Source organism: Cucurbita pepo, chromosome 10, assembly GCF_057944985.1.
Source record: "Cucurbita pepo subsp. pepo isolate OVF chromosome 10, ASM5794498v1, whole genome shotgun sequence".
Taxonomy (NCBI): Eukaryota; Viridiplantae; Streptophyta; class Magnoliopsida; order Cucurbitales; family Cucurbitaceae; genus Cucurbita; species Cucurbita pepo.
The window spans coordinates 1,536,853-1,557,437 of NC_141807.1; the positions used below are offsets into that span (position 1 = coordinate 1,536,853).

Genomic DNA, 20,585 nt, shown 5'->3' on the forward strand with positions numbered 1-20,585 from the left:
AGCACCAGCACCAACGCCTCACCTGGTCCACCAGTCCACCACCCTACTCGGCTACTCCTCCTGCTTCACCACATTCTATCTCTCTCTAAACATTTCTACCACACCCATACAAAAATTTTATCAGTCAATATATGCTCATGGCTTTCAAATCCTTAATTCATTTGTTTCAAAATATTATTTTGTCAAGTACATTATCATCAACTTATATCTATTACGATTGGAGAAGAGATTTGTGTTAAAATGAGTAATTTAAATCCTTGATTAGGTGGGATTCACAAACATTATACAACAATTATCCTTTCTCTCTCTCTAAACTAATCAAACCAAATCCAATTCAATCAATTAATATTATCTTAGTTTTCTTAAATCTTACAGTTCTAAATTATTTTCGAATAATAAACATCAAAGTAAATATTACCATTTATTGGTTGTTATTGGTATGTAGTAAAAATAAAATAAAAAATAAAAAAATATATAAACTATTACTCAATTTTATATGCGCATGCGCCATTTGTTAATATCATTTGCATATAGTCATTGGTCTGTATGATTCTTATGGTCCCTTACTAATTACTACTGTAAATGTCAGACATGACCCTTAAAGCTTATAAATGACTTGCAATAAGAAAAAGGTATATAAATGACTTACAGTCCACTGGTGACTTCATTGCTTAGGTCGGGTCTTCAACAACTGTTCTACAATATGATTTCAAAAGAGAATGGCACAGATTTTTCTATAGCAACATGTAAATCTCAAAACTACAAAGAAAGAACAATTCAGTGCATGATCAAGAAATGAAACTACCCGGAAATCATGAATTGGGCATTGGCTGAACAAGAAGTTGTGAATAAATTAAGATTTGCCATGTACACCATGGCTTCTAAATTTGGGAAAGTTAACAATGTTTTCTTGAGTCATTTTACATTTTCTCACTTATCAGATCTCCTCAATCTCCAACAAAACCATGTATTAATTCATGATTATACCTCATATGGTGGTGGATAGCACCAAGAGAACGGTCACTTCAAAAAATTAGCAGAAAAAAAATTATCTGGAAAGGTCATTTCAATCTTCGAGCTCGATAATCTTTACCACTGATGCATCCCCAACCTTCTGACAAACAACAACTCGGTCATGCGACTTAATTACTCCATATGCTTTCCCATGATCCAGAGCAACCTTTAGAACTGACTCATTTGTTGCGCTAGTAGACTCCGCCTACCACCAAGCCATAAATACAATGCGAAACCATAAATCAGTTGGGAGTCCATTGTTAATATGCATTGTAGTACACATGGGAAAATTTCCCTGTACACAAAGTTCTTGATAAAATAAATGCACATTTCTCGCGTCTATATGATTATTTATCATGCAAGTCCATAATAAATGCAGCCATTCATTCATTCTCAACAAAGGGCCCCCCTCATTTATTGATGACTTCAAACCTTTTCTAGAGGTTTTGTTCCATTGTATATCCTACCTACATTGTACTTGCACATGCTCCTTTTCTGGTTTCAAGTGAAGGGCCCAGAAAATCACAATTAATTTTGTTCAAAAGCAAAACAGGAATAGACCAACAATCAAATCCTTCTGAATAATTTCGAAGCTAAAGCGTCTACTTTTACCAGCCTGACCTTATTAAAGTATCACAAATGAGAAAGCAGATTCAGATATAAAACTAAAAGCATCATTTACACTATCCATCATGTAGAATAAATGGAAAACGGAACTTACAGGATGTCGTGGATCAGCAAGCATAGGGAAGAGGCCTCTTACTATCAAAGACTGCCTAGCCTGAAATAGACCAATACCAAATAACACGTCACCAAAAATAGAAATTACCAATTTAAGTAGTTAAAACAACAGATCCAAAATTTTGCCGTTTTGGGAAATGTTTGAAATCAATGACACGAAGTGCAGATAATAACAGATGATAGTTAATCTGATGTCATTCAGTTTGATCTATACAAATACACGACTTCTTATTGCACGTTAATACTTACCTTAAAACAAAAGAGAGAATTATGCAATCCCTTCTACACATGCCTAAAGTATCGATAACGAATATCCAACAACCATGTAGAACAATTGATACACAAGCAAATACAAGACATGAAAGCAGAAACTATATAGGCCGCACATATCATAATTATTTTAATCGCCTTTGAACATAAACTTTGCCGGGATGAATCTGAGACTGTATATCAATTCTATTACATAGTCAATAAGTTTGAATACCGATTCCTCTTCAGCATTCTGATAATTGTTTTTGAAAAGCACAAGAAAAAGAGGCCACAATAGCAAGACAGCATTGAACAGTTCACCGACTAGTAGCTAGAACTGAGGTAAAATGCATAAAAAGGCTCCCTTACTAAATCCTCAACCACTCCAAGAGCGGGAAATTTTTATTTGTTAAAATATGTGTATGAATCACTTAATGAGGTGACAGCAGTGGGAAACAACGGCACAAAATGATACAAGGCATACCTCAAATGCTCCAGTAAAGCTCCACCTTAACTGATTTGTCTTCAGCCTAGGAATGACAACAGATATAACCGGCATTGTGGGCCTATATTTAGCAATTAATCTGCATATTTGTATAGTAGCAAGTTTAGATCTCTGAAATAATTGGCTACAAAAATTTTAAAAGAACTTCAGCTTGTTTGGAGACCAACACTGGATTCCCAAACTCTGATACCTTGCAGCTCTTCCAGATGAAGTGAAGCAAATAATAACTGAAGCCTTCACCTTAATGGCAGCCCTGACCTAAAAACAGAATAAACCTATTGAATATGAAAACCATGGTAGAACTACAACAATATAAAAAGATCATTGATAAATCCATTGAAAAGAATATGTACAATAACCAGAATTATAAGTCAGTACCGCTGAGGAGGCAATGGATTCCAAGTGAGACATAGGTTCCCCAACAAATTTGACAGTTTTCTTGAAGTACAAGTCTTGATTGAACACCTTATCAGACTGCATTTTTTTAAACGAGAGCACCCAGGGAGCAAGAAAGTATAAATACTTCGAAAGAGAAAAAAATAAATAAAAATTATACAGATGATGATAAATCCACAAATCCTTCAAGTTTACAATAATGACTCTCTTAGTTCATCCATTAGGCCTAGCAGAGAGCGGTCAAAATTCACATGTATCTTTCTCCCAAAAATTTTAAAATGTTGACTAAATTGCAGGGTATAAACATCAAGAACAAAAATACAAAAGCTGAAGAGAACAAGTACCATCAAGATCTCCAATTATTACGTGTTTTTTACCTCAGCACAAATCCTACCAACAGTAGAAATAGTCTCTACTGGATACAGTCCACGCAAAGTCTCAGCCCCCAGAAGAATTGCATCACTCCCTGTATCCGTGAGAATAGTGTTAATGTTATGGAACTTCAATGAAATCATTCATGTCAAAAGATATTCCAAAGAATCACTAAGATCACAAAAACTCTTAAATAGTTTGAATTCATAAATAAAATTGGCATCCCTTAAATAGGTTACAAATAACCAACATTGGTATTTGTATTCCTATTGTCTAACATTCTGTCCACATTTCTAATATTTCTCGACATTTAATCAACATTTTCGAATTATTTCGGGAAAAGAAAATTTTTCCCTCATATTGATGACAAATCCATTGATCTAAGAAAATGTTGACAAGTAAATGGAAACTTAACTCCATAGAAATAATTAATATAAGCCAAATAAAATAGAAGTTAAAAATGAAAGAAAGAGGGAGAAAGAGAGTAATTGAGAATCAAATTTCAAAGAGTACACCCGTATTTTAGGCTGTAAACCAACGATTTCAGGACAAGGATAAATATCATAAAAACTAAACAAGGTATACTTTTCATGTATGACTTACCATCAAGGACCGCATTTGCAACATCAGTAGCTTCTGCACGAGTAGGTCTTAAATTGTTGGTCATACTGTCCACAACACGAGTAACCACGGCAGGCTTTCCAGCCATGTTACACTTGTAAAGTGCAGCTTTCTGAAATAAAAACACCTGCAACATATGGAGAAGTGATCAGAAAGAAGTCTATCATAAGTAATAGATCCTTATGGTCACAAGTGAGAGAAAAATAAAGATCGGATCAAGACCATCAATAAGTGAAGGATTTATGAGGAGAATATTGTAGTTTATTTTGAGATTGTACAGAAGGAAACTAACCTTCTCGGGTGGGAGGTCGATACCCAAATTCCCACGGGATAGAATAATACCATCTGCTTCTTGTAGAATCTCATCAAAATGGGTTAATCCCTACAAAATGGATCATGGAAATATGGAAATGTGCAAATTGTCATGAATATACCCCCCCCCCCCCCCCAACGGAAAAAAAAAAAGATTAAAAAGCTAAAAATGACTAACCTCAACAGTTTCAATCTTGGCAAAGATTTGGGTTTGGCTAAGGTCACCTAACTTAGAAAGGAATTCACGAGCCTGTGTACAACATAAAAGTCATCTATGTGACTTAAATGATCTAGTAAGAGAGGCGAGAGAGAGAGAGATTAATGTATGGGAATATACTTGTCGAACATCTTCGGCATGTCTAGTATATGATAATGAGAGGAAATCAATTTTGTTTTGCACTCCCCAACTAGAAATAACCTGAAATTAACACAATAAGCAATGTTAACTGTTAAGTACCAATGGTTGGTAATCAATAAAGTCCTCAAGGAAAATGACAAAGTGCAAATCAGAAAGTTCACCCACCTCCTTATCCTCCTCAGAAAGTGTAGGAAGATTAATATGAATTTGAGAGCCATGCAAAGTGAACAGTGATCCAGCCAAAGTGGCAGAGTTCTTAATTACACAAACAACATCATCGCCTTTGACTTCAGATACCTGATCATGTTGACAGCAAAAAACACAACCATGTACAAAGTCATTTCTTCGACATGATATTCAAAAGAAGTCTGTGATAAAGAATATTATGAATTTTATGTGGTAAACCGTAAACTATATTTTCCTAACTGGAAATCCTCCAGACAAGTACATATTCAAATCTCACACAAAAACATGAAATGAAGCCACTATCTAGAAAAGCCATAGTTTTAACGTGTAACTCTGAACTAACTAAACAAGGAGGAAAAGAATTGGTAACAGATGCTAGAAGTTTTCCTTACCTCAAGCCATGCAGAAGTTGATTCACTTCCAGTGAAAAGGTACTGACCCACGAAAATAGTGTCTCCTTTCTTCACAGCCTGCAAATAGTATTAACTTTCTGATGAAAATCACTAAAATCAATCAAAGTTGAACGGCCAAGTTGGAGAACTATATAATTCATAAAAATTGCACAATTTCAGATGTGCTATAAGCAATCGGTAAAGTTGGAAAGAAAAGAAAACGAATATTGAATGAGACGTTTGAATTAAATTAGATTAATTTCTCGAGTATTACAGATTTGTTAGTGAAAGCATATTTTAATATGGCATCACAATGACATCAAGAGACCAAGTGCTAACTTCCAACAGCAAATCCAACTAACAATGCCAGACTAAATAACATCGAACTCATTATTACTCTAACAACAAGACAGACTTCATGAAAATAACAGCAGTACGAAGTTGATACCTTTGAAAGTCCTGTAAAGTTAATAGGCAAGAGCTCTGAAGTCGCCTCAAGATCTTGATTGGGTGTAAGGACGACTATGGCATCTTCCTGAAGTGAAATGGATTTCTCGGTTTTATTTATTACTTGCAACTCAGGGCCAACTGTGTCAAGCATAACCTGAAAAGAGCAGAAAGGCATCGCATCAGTTTTTCCCCTTCACAACTATAACATACAGCGCAAGGCTTTCTTGATTGGGTGTAAGGACGACTATAACTGTAACATACAGCGCAAAGCTTCTTGGTGATCTTCACGGCCGCTTTCAAATTTTCCAAAGTCTCCTGATGATATTCAGGGTTACCCCATGAAAAGTCGAAACGAGCAACTATCACAAAGAAAACAAAAGTAATTGGAATTTAGAAACACAAGCTATCAAAATAAGCCATGAAAAGGGGCAGATTCGAAAGGAGAGAAAAAAAAAAAAAACAATAAGCATACCCGACATTCCAGCCTTCAGACAACCAGAGATTATCTCAACAGATCGAGACCTTGGACCAAGAGTCCCAACGATCTTGGTCATAGCAGGAAAGAAACTCTGATGAAAAAAAAAAAAAAAGAAAACCATCAATAAAAACAAACAAAATAACGATGAATCGCGAGTGGAAAGAACATCTTTACCCCCGAAAAGAAAACAAAAACAATCGAGAACGACACATATCAGGTATTGAGAATGAAATAAAACAGCTTGATAGATCCAAGAGGAATCGAGGACATGAAAAGGGTAGGGAAACTTACAGCCTTGGATGGCTCGAGGATGGAGGCCATGCGAATAGGCTCCTCGAGAAGCAAGTGATTGGAATGCATCTTGGATGAGTGTAATCGGCGGTGATGGAGAAGAACTTGAAAGAAGAAATAAAAACAGAATTGAAATCAGAGGAAGAAGGGAATAAATCAACAATCGAAGGGAGGATCGTGGAATATGCCTTGGGGATGAAACACTTTCTATCTCTGACTCCGAGAGCGGAACGAGAGAAAACCTGGTTCTGCGCTTTCCACAGGAAACTGCCAACCAAATTCCGAATTATATTTTTCAACTTCTCTTCCCTTACTCTTTTCTTTTACCAATCTCGCGAAAAAATCACTTCAGAAATTCATAACAAAATTATAAAATTACTCTTCTAACCTACTTGTGGTTAGAACTGGGATACGTGGAAGATATTGATTCTTCGTTAGGGTTAGAGGGTATAATTGTAAAACCACATTTTAATTAAAATAAAATAAGTATTGAGCAACTTTAATATTGGACCAATTCAAGTGATTGTAGGGTAATATTTGATGAATATAAATTAATTTTTTAAAAGGGTTTAGGGACACGAGATTGAAACTAGCATGTGTGCGCCCACCGGTTGAAGGCCAATGGGTAAAGGATTTTGGAGCGAATTTCTATAACCTTCAGACTTCATCTGAATGTTTTTAAAACATGTTTACTAGATAGAGATTTACACATTCTTATAAAAAACAAATAATGGTTCGTTTTCCTACCCAACCGAGGTGGAATCTCACAATTCACCCCTTGGGCCCAGTGTCCTCACTGGCACTCATTCTCTTCTCCCATCAATGTGGGAACCCCCAATCCACTCCTTTGCTGACACACTACCTTAGCCTCCTCGCTGGCATCTCGTGTCTAGCTGTGATACCATTTATAACTGTTCAAGTCCATTGTTAACATATATTGTCCTTTTTTGTCTTTCCCTTTCGGACTTCCTTTCGAGATTTTTAAAACGTGTCTGCTAGCAGAGATTTCCACACCCTTGTAAAAAAAAAATGAAGAATGCTTCGTTTTCCTCTCAACCGATGTGGGATCTCACCGTAACCATACTATTACGGGAATATGTAAAATGTTCGATGTCCTTACCAGTGGTATTAGAGTCATGATGGAATTATATTAAAAAAGAATAAAATAATATGGCTGTCGAGATATTTCGAGGGTCGAGTGATATCAGAATCATGTCCATAAATTAGTCACGTGGGAAGAATCGTTTGTGCGTTGCCATTTCATTTGTCAACAGGGCTATCATTTTCTATGCTTTTTTTTATATCACATCACACTCTCTTATTGTTCCTCTAACTTAAAAAAAAATAATTCCTTTTAACTCTGTACTTTGTTATATTACGTCATTATTTGTTTTACAATATATATATTTTACTTTTTTAAAACAAATATCTTAATTTCAATGATTTAAAATTTTAATTTAGTTCATATGCTATAATTAACTTGATTGTAGAAATAGTTTTGTTTAACACCCAAACAAAATATTAACTATTTTTATTAAAATATTTAACTTTAAAGGGTATTTTAATTTAAAAATATTAATGAAAACATAGAAATACATTTGAAATAAAATATTAACATAAATAAATAATTTCAAATTATCGCGAAAAATGGAGTAATTGGTGTGGATGCGGTGAGAAATTGGGGGGTTGTGAAACCGCGCCGCGGAAAACTTGCGTAACACGTAAGCGTCCAAATGCGCACAAATCTAAATTATAAAAACCCTACTAGAGTTTATTAAAAAAAGGGAAATTAATAATAAATTTGTAAATTTGATGAGGTGTCTCAATCTTGACAATAATGCCTTAAAAGTTTATTCCATTTTTTTTTACCTTATATATGCCGTTATAATTCAACAAAAAGCAATAAAAATATTTAAAAAAAAAACTCAATTCATTCAATAAATCAAAAAAAACAACCATTTAAAACTTTTTTTAAAAAAATAAATAAACTATTTAATAACTATTCAAATATTATATTAATGATGGATATGGTCAGCTTTGTTTTTCTAAATATTATATTAATATCATTAAAATATTAAAAGAAAAAAGGAAATTTATGATTATTTTTAAATTAAAAAAAAAAGTTTATGATGAAGTTCGTCGTTTAGCGTAATTGCTGAATTGAAAGTTCTGGCATCCTTGCATGTGCAAAGATGACAAGGCTGGCAATTTTCATGTGAGGCCAACAGTCACTATATAAAGAAAGGGAAAGTTTGATTATCAAAATTAATAATTAAAAAAATGCAACTAACTTTTCATTAAGTATAAAGATCATACCACTGATGTTCAAGCAATTTTCACCTGCATTTGTGCATGTCATCTACACCAAACGCACTTCTCAGAACATTGGAATGTAGTGAATTCCAAGTACCCACAATGATGCCACACGCCAAAGCTTGCTGCGCATGTTTTGCGGCCAATCCGTGAGCTTCCAAAACTTTGTCATCTCCAAGGAGATTTCTGAGAGCCTCTGCAAGGTCCAGCTTTCCATGAACCTGAATCAGCTGAATATAAGTGAGATTTCAATACTAAAGACCAGTCAGCAATGGTCAAGGAAGAAAGTTCAGATCTTTTAAGAAACATTTGTTTTCCTACTTTCTACAGCTACGCCAGGAAGAGCCAAGTTCAATATTAAAATAACATAGCCATTGTTTCGGAGATTTGTAATCAGTTGTAGTCTGAGCCTCATTGATAATTTTAATTTTTTTTAGGAAAATAACAGCATTTCATTGAACTAATCAAATATATAAAAGGGGAGGAAGTTGCATAAGACCTTCCCAATTGTCTAAGCAATCAGCAGTACAATTACCAAGTGATAACTATCGCTTTTCTTTTTCTTTTTTGATAGGATATCACCTTTAGTTTCTTATAGAAGCAGGCATCGACATAGTTACCCTAATGGAGAATGGTGGAAAATTTTACACCAACTATTCATATGAACCCGTCATCAAACCAGAAGAACTATCATCCAAAATCAAATTAACTGGCATTTGAAGGTCGTATCAAGATCTTAAAGTTAAAATCCCGACAGTTAATACTTGGAATCTTGGACTAATATGGGATAGAGGACCAAACTTGAAATATTCCAATGACTCAAAGAAAACGTCCAATATCTGAATCCAAGACAGAGAATTCCTTTCAGAGAAATAAAAGGGAAATGTAAAGAGGTAAAATATTTTCTGTTCACCTGCAAAACTGACATTGGATTAAACTGCTGCATTTTAGCCACCATGCTTGAGAAATGGGCAATATATGGACCTGGCAGAGGAAAAGGAACAAGTCCCTGAGAACAGGACATTTAAGGATGATGAGTACAGATCATAAAGACTACGGCAGCAAATACTCACCAGTCAAAACAGCACAACCAGCTGCAGCAGCTTCTGATATGTTGTGACCAGCAAGACCAGGCAAGAAGGATCCTCCAACCACAGCAATGGAAGTTATTCCATACAAATATCTTAATTCACCTAAATTGCACGTGGAAATCACATTAGAAGATTTATCCAAAAGTAACCAATACATCCCTCCTAAGCTTTGAAACTAACAGTACAAGATCCAGAAAATATATTTGTTCCTTGGGCCCACAAAATCAGATGATAAGATTTGACTGTGGCATGCCATTGATGTTAAAGTTACTCTGAAATGTACAGTTGCTGATTTACAAGAAATTCATCTCAATTGTAGTTAAATGCACCTTTTAAGAATTCTCAGTTTCAATCGGTGCCTCTTAAAAGATGTTGCTAAGTTCCTATCAGAATGTTCCTCAATGAATTTCTGGAAGGAGATTTTTCAAAATCCTTAATTTGGTAAATATGGTGAGAAAGAAATGGTAGAATTTACCGTTCAAGCAATTAGTTTCCTCAATTACCCTTTTTGCATTTCTACTTTTGATGGAAAATACCTTTCTTACCAAAACATGAAGAAAGATATTGTATATATTATGTGTCTCATTCATTATGGGTCATCATCCTATCTGAAAAACTTGACCAGCGGTTTTCCCTCTAAAGCTATGGACATGGCCCTCTATTCAGTACAATAATTAACAAAGCTCATAGACTATATCTTTATATATCTAGTATCTTAGAAGCTCACTTCTAAAGAGAAAGAATGAATTCAAGTAAACATTCGAATGAAACACCATATGGTATCGATATTGCATACCTAATGTGTCTACAACATATACATTCGTTCCTGATGTGATGTTTTCACCTTGAGATCTCAAAGCTACATTCTGCCCTTCTTTCTGCATTTCCTGTGCTAATTAAAATGGCAATACCAAAATCAAACCTGGAGCTAATCGTCAAAATAGAGCCCCACATATGTCAAAGGTTATACTGACGAAGAAAATTAACAAGTAAAATTCCAGTCTCGTATAGTTGTTCGACATAGAATGGTCATTTATAGATATTCCATTACCAAACCTTATGCTTGAAATATAGTCGTTGATCAAAGAGTTAATTTAAGGATTTTTTCCCCGCATCAAGCATCTTTCACATGACTCAGCAGCATATTTAACTTTAGAAAACTCTTTGAGGGCATAAACATCTCAAAGAAAATGAATGAAAAAACCCCACATTATATTTAATGATCGAAGTAATTGGTGAGACTGACAAGACTTAGTAACAGGAGCTATCAGACAACTGTATCTTTCAGAAAAGGTTGTCTAATTATCATTATCAATACTGTGTAAAAAGCACAAAAACGAAGTATAGAAACCTACTAGAGCAATCTCTTTTCCATGCAGTGGATGTCGAGGTACAATAATAGTGACTAGATTTGGGTGTGCTTCTAAGAGCATTTTGTGAACTTCAAGTATAACTGCAGAATGAGAAACGTAACCAATATTAATTTCATGGCATTAAAATTTCATTTCTATGTTCTGTTACAGCAATGCATGATTTTGCCACACGCATTCAACTCACCTATTTGGATCTCCAAAACAAAGAACTAATGTTCCAAGATACCGATATCGAACTATTCAACTATGCACTTACCATCATAATAGAGCTCAACATCAAGAAATATTAACTCGAGAGAGATTGCATAAAGTAAAAAATATGTCAAATTCAAAACACACATCAAAGTGTAAATTGCAAAAGCATTTGCGGCATTTCTCTATGGATGCAAAAGCTAAGGGGAAATAACTTGCTCTTTAGCAGATTTGAACAAGAAAATCATAGAAATGCCACAGCATCAAAACTGACATTAGAAGTAGTTATGCATGCATAACTTGATTTTATGGGAGAAAATAAAATATAGGAGAAATTAACCTTCTTCTTCGCCTCGATGTATGGATGAAGCCATCCAAACTTGTCTTTGGGCCAATTGTGCTCTTAGATCTTCAACCTTTTTTACCTCTGCCACTGACATTCCAATATCTTCAACGGCTAAAAAGAAAATCAAAATCCAACAGTAATTTATAGTTCAAATAGCAAAAGCACGCTGATCAAATTCAGCGAAAGTAATAGTGAAAACAATGTGGTTTGATGTTTTTATTGAAAAGGTGATTACACCGATCCCATTCTTGTCCAATAACAGTTGACAAACCAACTGTGCATTCATTACAGAAAACATAAGTTTTGTTCCACCATATTAAAAGAAAAAGGTTGATTATGTACCAAATTTCAGATCACCAGCAAAACTGATGATCGGTGGTGGAGCCTGCAGTAGCTGGAACCGGATGGCCTGTAGGTTGCTCTAAAACAAAAAACAAGATAAATGACACAATTAAAAAAAAAAAAAAAAACAGTTATAATAAGAAAAGTTAGAAGGTCCATACCAATGGGAGAATCAATGAGAACTTTGATAGCATTAAAGAAATCAGGGGAATAAACACTGGAATTGACCAATGCTTAAAAGACGTAGCTGACATCCGAGCATTTAGCAATGCCATAGTAATCTGAAGAGAGTAAGGGCGAATGTAAAAATCACACGCATCAATACCAAATTTGACTTTCTGAGGTAGAATCATTTAAAATAGAATAAATATTATTAAAATAAAACGATGCCATGATCAAGATAATCATGTCTAAATGAGAAGACACAACTTACACCATGCTGTGAAGCACCCAAGATAAGATTAGGCCAAAGTTCACTCTCCATTAGAATAATAACTTTAGGTTTCCAATGTGCAATGAAAGTGTCTATGGCAGCAGCTGTATCAAGTGGGGCAAACTGATTTGTACAAAAAAATGTGAATACCATGGAAAGTAAATCTGGATAGCCTAAGGCATGTCAAAACCACAAAGTACAAAAATGATTAGTTTTAAGAAAGGGAAAATGTGTCACCTACGCGATAGAGAGAGAGAAAAATTTAATATTTTGGATTATTATACTTTGAAGTTATTGTGTACTGAGCGTCAAACAACTAGGAAAATAATTGAAACCAAGAAGTTTCGATACATGGCAAGAAATATTCTCACCGATCTGGATCACATTTAGATATTAAGAATGTGTTAGTTGTAAACATAATCATGCTTTGACAAATCAAACTTCTTAAGAACAGTCAATAGGTAAACATGGGATAAATTTGAGGATTTATAGGTTTTGTGCTTAAGCAATTTCACTGCATTCCTCTTGGCCCTACATCCCATAATTCTCCAAGAAAAGTAAACAGTCAACAGATAGCAACTCTATGTGCCCAAGAAAAAAAATGTTCTTCATCATACATCAAACTGAAGTGTTAACCATTCCACCGAAACATGTGGTATCACACAATCGGAAGAAATGTTTTAGAAAAATACAGAGGGATAGTTCATCAACATAAAGGACCAGCATTACATACATCGTTTCAGATCTCTATTATGGAAAGAAAATTGATCTAACAACACTTTCGGTTAAGAGAGGGAATGTAAAATGAGTACCTGATATATGACACCGGTAGGAAGACAATTCTTCACTACCTGACTGCACAAGAAGAAAATATAATTAGGTCGTCTTATAGACTTTTCATGTTCCCTTCTATGTATAGCTACATAATTCTGTCCAGAAACGATACTAGTGTTCCTATTTTCAGCTAAGCTTATAATTCCACCATGAAAATCAGGTCGGATTTCTCCGTGAGAAATGCCTAGAAAGTAAGCACTCGCTCGTTTCCAGAAAAGAAGAACTAATAATGTCAAAACTTAAAGAGAAAATCAAATAACATCGATTCTTACAAGGCAGAATAAGTGGTTGTTGTCATCAAAATGTTCAAATCAGGCCTCCTCAGAATACATTGCTTGATTATAGGAATCGTAGCCAAACTTTCTCCTGCACAAGGCAGTATGGTTGATTCCGAATTTCTCTGTCTGGAGAAGGAAATGGTATGGTAATAGAGAACAAACCTAAAGAGACGGCGTGAAACCAGAGAAGTGGACCGGGAGGGCGAGCATGGGAAGGGCGACCAAGACGCTCCGGCCATCGGAGAGGGTGCTCGAGGCCACGAAGCACTCGCCATCGGAGATGAAGATACAGCAATGGCGACAGTCCATAGCTCAACGCTCTATATACCTTGTAAAGTATCTTCCCCTTCGTTGCCGCCATTCTTCCGATCTGCTGCAAGAATCCGTGCCGGTAATCGAGAGAGAACGACAGGTTGATTCAACACAAACATGGGCCCTTATGGGCCGTTAAGTTGGCCCATATCACCTTCTTGGTCCAAGTCACATGAGCCTTTAAATGAAGTCCATTAGATTCAAACATAACCAAAACAGGGAAAATGGAAGATGGTTCTTCCCCTCAGATCTTCGCTTCACTGGAACCAATCATTGAAGAATCACTACTGGAAGATACCTGGAAAAACTCGATGCCAAATTATATGGCGGTGGCTCCGTCGACGCCAATATCAATTCTACCGACAACAACCGAAGACTGGGATGCTTTTTTTGCTGCGCCACCGCCGCCTTCTCCAAAACGACTACGAACAAGCATTGACATTCTTGCTTCAATGGGTACGCAAAGATCTTCAGAAAGCTTCATTCTTTCATGTTTGGTTATATCAAGAACTAAAATTTCTTCAGAAAAGATGGTTCTTTTGAAGGCGTAATAGCTTTTTCCGGGGACAACTTAAAACAAAATATAATCCACATTTACCCCGGCCAGGTAAGACCTACAATCAAATGTTCTTTTCAAATCTTGAACTTTAATGTCAGATCAAAACTCGAAAAGGGAAAGCTCAAAGATCACAATGTTATCAATGGTATCAAAGATAGATATCGAGCAATGTGTCAACGAGGAGTCTGAGTTCAGAAAAGGGGTGGACAGAGTAGATGTGCCAGCAAGGACACTGAATTTCAAACGAACTGAATTTCAAACGAACGAGTGTCAGAGGTGTTACATTTAATCAGTCTTTTTCTACTTCTATTGGGTAATGCAGGACATTGTGGAAAAAATCATGTCATTCTGTAAAGAGGGTCATCGGGTAGCTACAGTTTTGAGAGCCGATGCCGAAGCGACAGTTTCAAGTGCCACCCTTCGTGGACCTGCAAGCGAAGTCGCGTTGGAGGTAATCAAGGGGAAAATTAAACTCATGAATTGTCTTGGAAAGAGATGAATCAATTTCGATTTTGTGTAGGGTCGGTTCGAAATACTGTCATTAACAGGGAGGTTTGTAGCGAGTGAATGCGAAAGCGCAGGCAACGGTGGAGCAGGAGGCCGTCTTCATTTAACAGTGTCGATGGTTTTGCAGGACGCGAGGGTCATCGGAGGCACTGTCGTTGGTCCATTAATAGCGGCTACACGCATGCATGTTCGTATACATTGTCTATGACATGTTTGAGAATGCTCTGTTTCAAAATCACTTCCATTTGCTACTCATTTTTTGCAGGTTGTGATTGGAACATTGGACCCAGTTCCATATAAACCAAAGACTGAGATCAATTTAAACATAACACCACCGTCGTCACCATCTTCTACCTAGAATTTTTTCGACAGCTTTTTAGATGATGTTTTTTTTTTTTTAATCTTGTATTATAAAAAAATTTCTTGAATTTTGAACGAAAATTGAGAATTTCTTAATTTTACTCTTCGTTCAAGCTAGCCTTCAGCATCGTCGGAGCCGGCACCTTCGTTTCTTCTTCTTGACCGGAATCCGCCATGGCCGCCGCCCCTCTCAACTTCTCTTAATGCCCACAACTTTCTTCTCCCTTTAATATCTATTTATTGGAACAAGCACAGACATTTATTTTGGATGCTTACAAAAGGCGTTGACTATACATGTCCTATATTAATAGGCTTAGCAATCCCCAACCTACCAAAAGTCAATTAAATTATTTCATGTAAATTTTGTAGCACTACACGACTTGAGAGAACATATGCTCATTTCGATACATATAATATAAAGATTTGAATATCTGAAAGCTTCAACTTTAGGTGATTTGATTTAGTGTAAATTCACGATGACGTATTATTTTGTAATATGCGCGATATAAAATTAATATATTTTATAGCAAAGATATTTATTTTTCTTATTACATAGTTTCGTAACTAGCTTGCTAAATATATTTCATTTTCATATTTTTATGATACAAGCATGATTTCAAAACCCTTCCTAAAAAGTCCGAATCATAATAAATGAAAATTTTATAATAAATAATTATAAAAAATAATAACAATATTTATTTTTGAAAAATATAGAATGTTGTTAAGATAAATATGGTTTAATTCGTAATATTGTGCGAATCAAAATATTAGAAGTTCGATAACATTCATCGAATAATTGCTAAAAAAAACACATTTGGTAGGAGATGGAGCACCCAGTGACTTGAGCCACAAGCAAAAGAAGAGAAAGCCAATTGGAATATAATCTCCGTAGAGTTGGCCCCACCCATATTTTTTTTTTCCAAAAATAAACCACTAGTCCCTCCAATAATTATTTAATTTTAGTTTTTTTTTTTTTTTTAATTTTTGTGGTAAATTTGGTTAGAAGTTGAAATATATTCCTAAAATTAAAAAAAATACGTATGAAATTTTAAAAGTAATAATAATATCATTTAGTTTTATTAATTTCTTGTAGGGTCAATATATGAATAAAAACAATAAAGGTATTTTTAAAGATGAAACTTTTGAAAATTGAAAAAGTATTTTTGAAATAATTTTAAAAGTTTTAAAGTATTTTTAAATAATAAAAATTGTATTATTTAAATTTTTAAAAGTTAGGTTATTTTTATTAATTCAACCATATTTTAAAAAGTAATTAAAATGTGTGTGGTCTACATCGACGTGTGGCGCAAGATAAAAAACCTAAACACAAATCGAACGGCTGAAATTATCCAAAGGAATCTACTAATACGAGGCGTCTGTGATTTCACAGATTTGCAATCGACCGCAACTCTCACAGCTGCTCCTCTGTTGCTCCCCATTTTTGTTCATCTAATTTTTGAGCTCACTGCAAATGGCTACAATCCAATCCGTCAAGGCCAGGCAAATCTTCGACAGCCGTGGGAATCCCACCGTCGAGGTACTCCTCTTTATCTCCCTCCACTTCTGCTTCCACTTCACATCGCCTATTTGTCTTCTCCGCTGCCATTTCTTATCTTATCTTATCTTCCTTTCCACTTTTCAACATTTTCCCTTAAACCTCCCTCCTATCAGTGGTGGATCGTTAGATGTGCTAGTTTTCTGGTTGATTTTAATGAATAACGAGTTTTACAATTTTTCTTTGAACTTGATCTTCTATTTCTGTTTATAAATTTGAAATCAGGGTGAGATTGTTGAATTCTTGTTTTTCATTTTTGTGTTAATTGTTGTAGGTCGATATTGTGTTGTCTGATGGAACCCTGGCCAGAGCAGCTGTTCCTAGCGGTGCATCTACTGGTAAGTTGTTCTTATTCTTCCCCCACTTCGTAGTATTCATGCTTTGATTTCATTAAGAAAATATGTTTCGATCTGTCTGATAAATTTAGCTGATGCGTATCCTTTACGTAATCTCTTCTTCCCAAAGGTATTTACGAGGCACTTGAGTTGAGAGATGGAGGTTCTGACTACCTGGGGAAAGGTGTTTTGAAGGTAATCATCGATCATTTAGAGTTCGATGCAGTTAGTGTCTTATACCTAACTCTTTACTTGGCTTTTTATGTAGGCTGTTGAGAATGTCAATGCAATTATTGGCCCTGCATTGGTTGGAAAGGTTCGTTCATTGGCATCCTTGTGCACTAATTCTCTAAACGTTTTGTTCAACCAAGCTTTACCCTGTCTTTTAAGTAGTATTTGTTTTTCTTCTATATGTTAACGACAGGTTTTTCAAATTCTCTTTGCAGGACCCAACTGAGCAGGTCCAGATTGACAACTTCATGGTTCAACAACTCGATGGAACTGTTAACGAGTGGGGATGGTGCAAGCAAAAGGTATTTATTGGATTTCCCTTATTGATGTAGCGTTCTACATGTTACCCATTATTATTTTAAACGAAACCGAGTCAATCTTTATAAATGATGTGTCTTTCAATTTTCAGCTTGGAGCAAATGCCATCCTCGCAGTGTCTCTTGCTGTCTGCAAAGCTGGAGCTAGCGTGAAGAAAATTCCTCTGTACAAGGTACTTTAGTGTAAAGTTTGGGAAATAAAAGTGTTGCTAAAGGTGTTCGTGTCCCTTGCCAAAAGCTGTTGACGAGAAATACTCTAATAACGGAACAACATAGACTAGTTACTTGATTATTTTTGTTTTTTTGACTTCTCGTGTCTTTTCCCGGTCACTGCTGGGATGTGAACAAAATTTTCGTGTGTCGATTTCTAGACAGTAGAGAATGGTGATCAGTCAATAATGTTGCTTTTCAAATCATCAGAGACTAGTCTGCATAAGTGACTCTAGAAGATGTATTACTGTATTACTTGTGATGGGTAAGATGTGTCGATATTCATATCCCAGTTTATTTTTTATGCAGCACATCGCCAACCTTGCTGGTAACAAGAGCTTGGTTCTGCCCGTTCCTGCATTCAATGTCATTAACGGAGGATCACATGCAGGAAACAAGCTTGCAATGCAGGCATGCTTTATTGATCTTGACCTTTTCGCATCTATTTCTGTATGTATAAACATATCTAGATTGTTGCTAACATATCATATCTACAGGAGTTCATGATTCTACCAGTTGGAGCTTCTTCATTCAAAGAGGCCATGAAGATGGGGGTGGAAGTGTACCACAATTTGAAGGTTGACCATAGTTTTTTACCCCTCCCCATTGCTTTTGATTATTAGGAGATCTTTTCCTCCGAGGGGGGTGGGTCGGGGTTATATTCATGCATCAACATATGGCTACTACAACGAGCAATGTGGTTTATTCATCAAATTTAAAACATGTTTGGATCTATTCTCTTTTCTAGGGATTTTCCTTCAAAGATTGATGTTAATACTTGCAATATTGTTTCGCGGGCTTCTTTTTTGTATGCCCATATATTCTTTAATTTTTCTCAGTTAAAGCCAAAAAAAAAAAAAAAAAAAAAAAAACAAAGGATCACGTATCACTATTATTTTCAAGTTCATAGCCTTTATGTAATGTTTATGTGCATAATTGCAGTCTGTCATCAAGAAGAAGTATGGACAAGATGCAACAAACGTTGGTGATGAAGGTGGATTTGCTCCTAACATTCAGGTATACATGTAAAGTAGCACGTTGTTGCTTCATTTGTTTAAATATATTCTTTTCATTACCCTTTCATTTCTCTATTTACATCTTTGCTTGTCATATTCACCAGGAGAACAAGGAAGGTCTTGAATTGCTCAAAACTGCAATTGCCAAAGCTGGTTACACTAGCCAGGTTAGTTTCTTCCTTTCACTGTTCTTGGTGGACTATCCATTATCAGGAGATTCACAGGACTGTATCTGTTAGGTTGTTATTGGAATGGATGTTGCTGCATCTGAATTTTATGGATCAGACAAGACCTACGATTTGAACTTCAAAGAAGAGGTAGGTTTTCATTTACCATATAGTTGAGCAAATCTTTTCTCCTTTTGAAGCTGAGTTACTGCTAATTCAAATTGTTCCAAATTTCATAATGCGGCACTAAGTTATATGACTTTACACGTATGAATTTTGATGCAGAACAATGATGGCTCACAGAAGATCTCAGGAGATGCTCTGAAGGACCTCTACAAGTCTTTTGCCTCCGAATATCCTATTGTCTCGATTGAAGACCCATTCGACCAAGATGACTGGGAGCACTACTCGAAGATGACCAGTGAAATAGGAGAAAAGGTTCAAATTGTGGGAGATGATCTCTTGGTTACCAACCCGAAGGTATACGATTTGGGCTCGAACCCTTTTTTGAATTCCTTTCCCTATAGATTGTTAATAGTTTACTTCTCTGTTTTTCCTTACCCACAGAGGGTGGAGAAGGCGATCAAGGAAAAAACTTGCAATGCCCTTCTTCTCAAGGTTAACCAGATCGGATCTGTCACTGAGAGTATCGAGGCTGTAAAAATGTCGAAACGTGCTGGTTGGGGAGTTATGGCCAGCCACCGAAGGTTCGGATTTCCTAATCCTACCGTTTGGTTTCATAGAAATATTACTTGGTTGCAGTTTTAGTGAGTAATAGAATTGAGTTCTACTTGGTTGCAGTGGAGAGACAGAGGATACTTTCATTGCTGATCTATCTGTTGGTTTGGCTACGGTATTTTTCGTCGTCCTTCAATATGATCCCGAAACCCTACATATCACGATCTTTAATCGATCTCGTCCATCTACTGATTTAACTCCCTACTTCTATTGCAGGGTCAAATCAAAACTGGAGCTCCATGCAGATCAGAACGTCTTGCCAAATACAACCAGGTTGATATCATCGTCTAGACTCATTCCCTTAGCTCATTGTCTGTGTTCTGAATCCTGTTTATTCTGATTATGTGTTGTCTATTTTCACCTATGCGCAGCTGTTGCGTATCGAAGAGGAGCTTGGCTCAGCTGCAGTATATGCTGGAGCGAACTTCCGCAAGCCCGTTGAACCGTACTAGATGATGCTGGACGAGTGGTGAAGGTTGTGGATCCATCTCATTAACTCCGTGAATAAGTGTTGGTTGTGAGACTGGTTGTTTTGTTGTACTCAGAGAATCCCCTTTTCCCTTGAATAATTTCAGAACGTTTTTGTTCTGAGAGGTTGAACAATAGTTCCGAGAAGTTAGGAAGACATGATGATATCTGTCATGATATTTGCAGCATAGCTTTGATTTTCAAAGAATGAATGAGTGCCCTTTTTTAAGTCTTAGATTGCTG

The 20,585-nt window shown here is 35.9% G+C and overlaps 4 protein-coding genes across 7 annotated transcripts; 2 read left to right on the forward strand and 2 right to left on the reverse strand.

Moving 5' to 3' along the window:
- Positions 1–831: 831 nt before the first annotated feature.
- Positions 832–6,638, reverse strand: LOC111803875 (pyruvate kinase 1, cytosolic). Its single transcript, XM_023688476.2, has 16 exons — positions 6,366–6,638; positions 6,069–6,165; positions 5,858–5,955; positions 5,595–5,750; positions 5,147–5,224; positions 4,734–4,865; positions 4,548–4,628; positions 4,389–4,460; positions 4,191–4,280; positions 3,881–4,025; positions 3,283–3,371; positions 2,888–2,983; positions 2,700–2,767; positions 2,489–2,588; positions 1,736–1,795; positions 832–1,219 (listed from the first exon to the last, which is right to left on the reverse strand). The coding sequence occupies exons 1-16, from the start codon at positions 6,432–6,434 to the stop codon at positions 1,067–1,069; spliced, it is 1,584 nt and encodes a 527-aa protein (XP_023544244.1). The 5' UTR covers positions 6,435–6,638; the 3' UTR covers positions 832–1,066.
- A 1,838-nt stretch (positions 6,639–8,476) lies between these two features.
- Positions 8,477–13,977, reverse strand: KDTA (KDO transferase A). 4 transcript variants are annotated; one of them, XM_023687502.2, is made up of 13 exons: positions 13,730–13,975; positions 13,562–13,655; positions 13,268–13,310; positions 12,456–12,578; positions 12,184–12,303; positions 12,023–12,101; positions 11,675–11,791; positions 11,125–11,222; positions 10,566–10,656; positions 9,752–9,871; positions 9,592–9,662; positions 8,682–8,908; positions 8,478–8,596 (listed from the first exon to the last, which is right to left on the reverse strand). In XM_023687502.2, exons 1-12 carry the CDS (start codon positions 13,926–13,928, stop codon positions 8,702–8,704), a joined length of 1,362 nt encoding a protein of 453 aa, XP_023543270.2. In that variant the 5' UTR covers positions 13,929–13,975; the 3' UTR covers positions 8,478–8,596; positions 8,682–8,701. The 4 variants fall into 4 exon arrangements, with proteins under 4 accessions (XP_086983471.1, XP_023543270.2, XP_023543268.2 ...); XM_023687500.2 differs by having other exon boundaries at positions 8,706–8,908; positions 13,730–13,972; XM_023687501.2 differs by having other exon boundaries at positions 8,479–8,596; positions 8,706–8,899.
- Positions 13,978–14,704: 727 nt separating this feature from the next.
- On the forward strand, positions 14,705–15,655 carry LOC111803684 (AT-hook motif nuclear-localized protein 2-like). Its single transcript, XM_087127953.1, has 3 exons — positions 14,705–14,889; positions 14,959–15,132; positions 15,211–15,655. Exons 1-3 carry the CDS (start codon positions 14,755–14,757, stop codon positions 15,301–15,303), a joined length of 402 nt encoding a protein of 133 aa, XP_086984079.1. The 5' UTR covers positions 14,705–14,754; the 3' UTR covers positions 15,304–15,655.
- A 1,028-nt stretch (positions 15,656–16,683) lies between these two features.
- LOS2 (Enolase) lies at positions 16,684–20,577 on the forward strand. Its single transcript, XM_023688027.2, has 16 exons — positions 16,684–16,842; positions 17,135–17,198; positions 17,326–17,390; positions 17,464–17,511; positions 17,642–17,728; positions 17,836–17,916; positions 18,263–18,364; positions 18,451–18,531; positions 18,896–18,970; positions 19,074–19,136; positions 19,209–19,286; positions 19,422–19,616; positions 19,704–19,843; positions 19,938–19,989; positions 20,091–20,147; positions 20,246–20,577. Exons 1-16 carry the CDS (start codon positions 16,777–16,779, stop codon positions 20,324–20,326), a joined length of 1,335 nt encoding a protein of 444 aa, XP_023543795.1. The 5' UTR covers positions 16,684–16,776; the 3' UTR covers positions 20,327–20,577.
- The last annotated feature ends 8 nt before the right edge of the window (positions 20,578–20,585 follow it).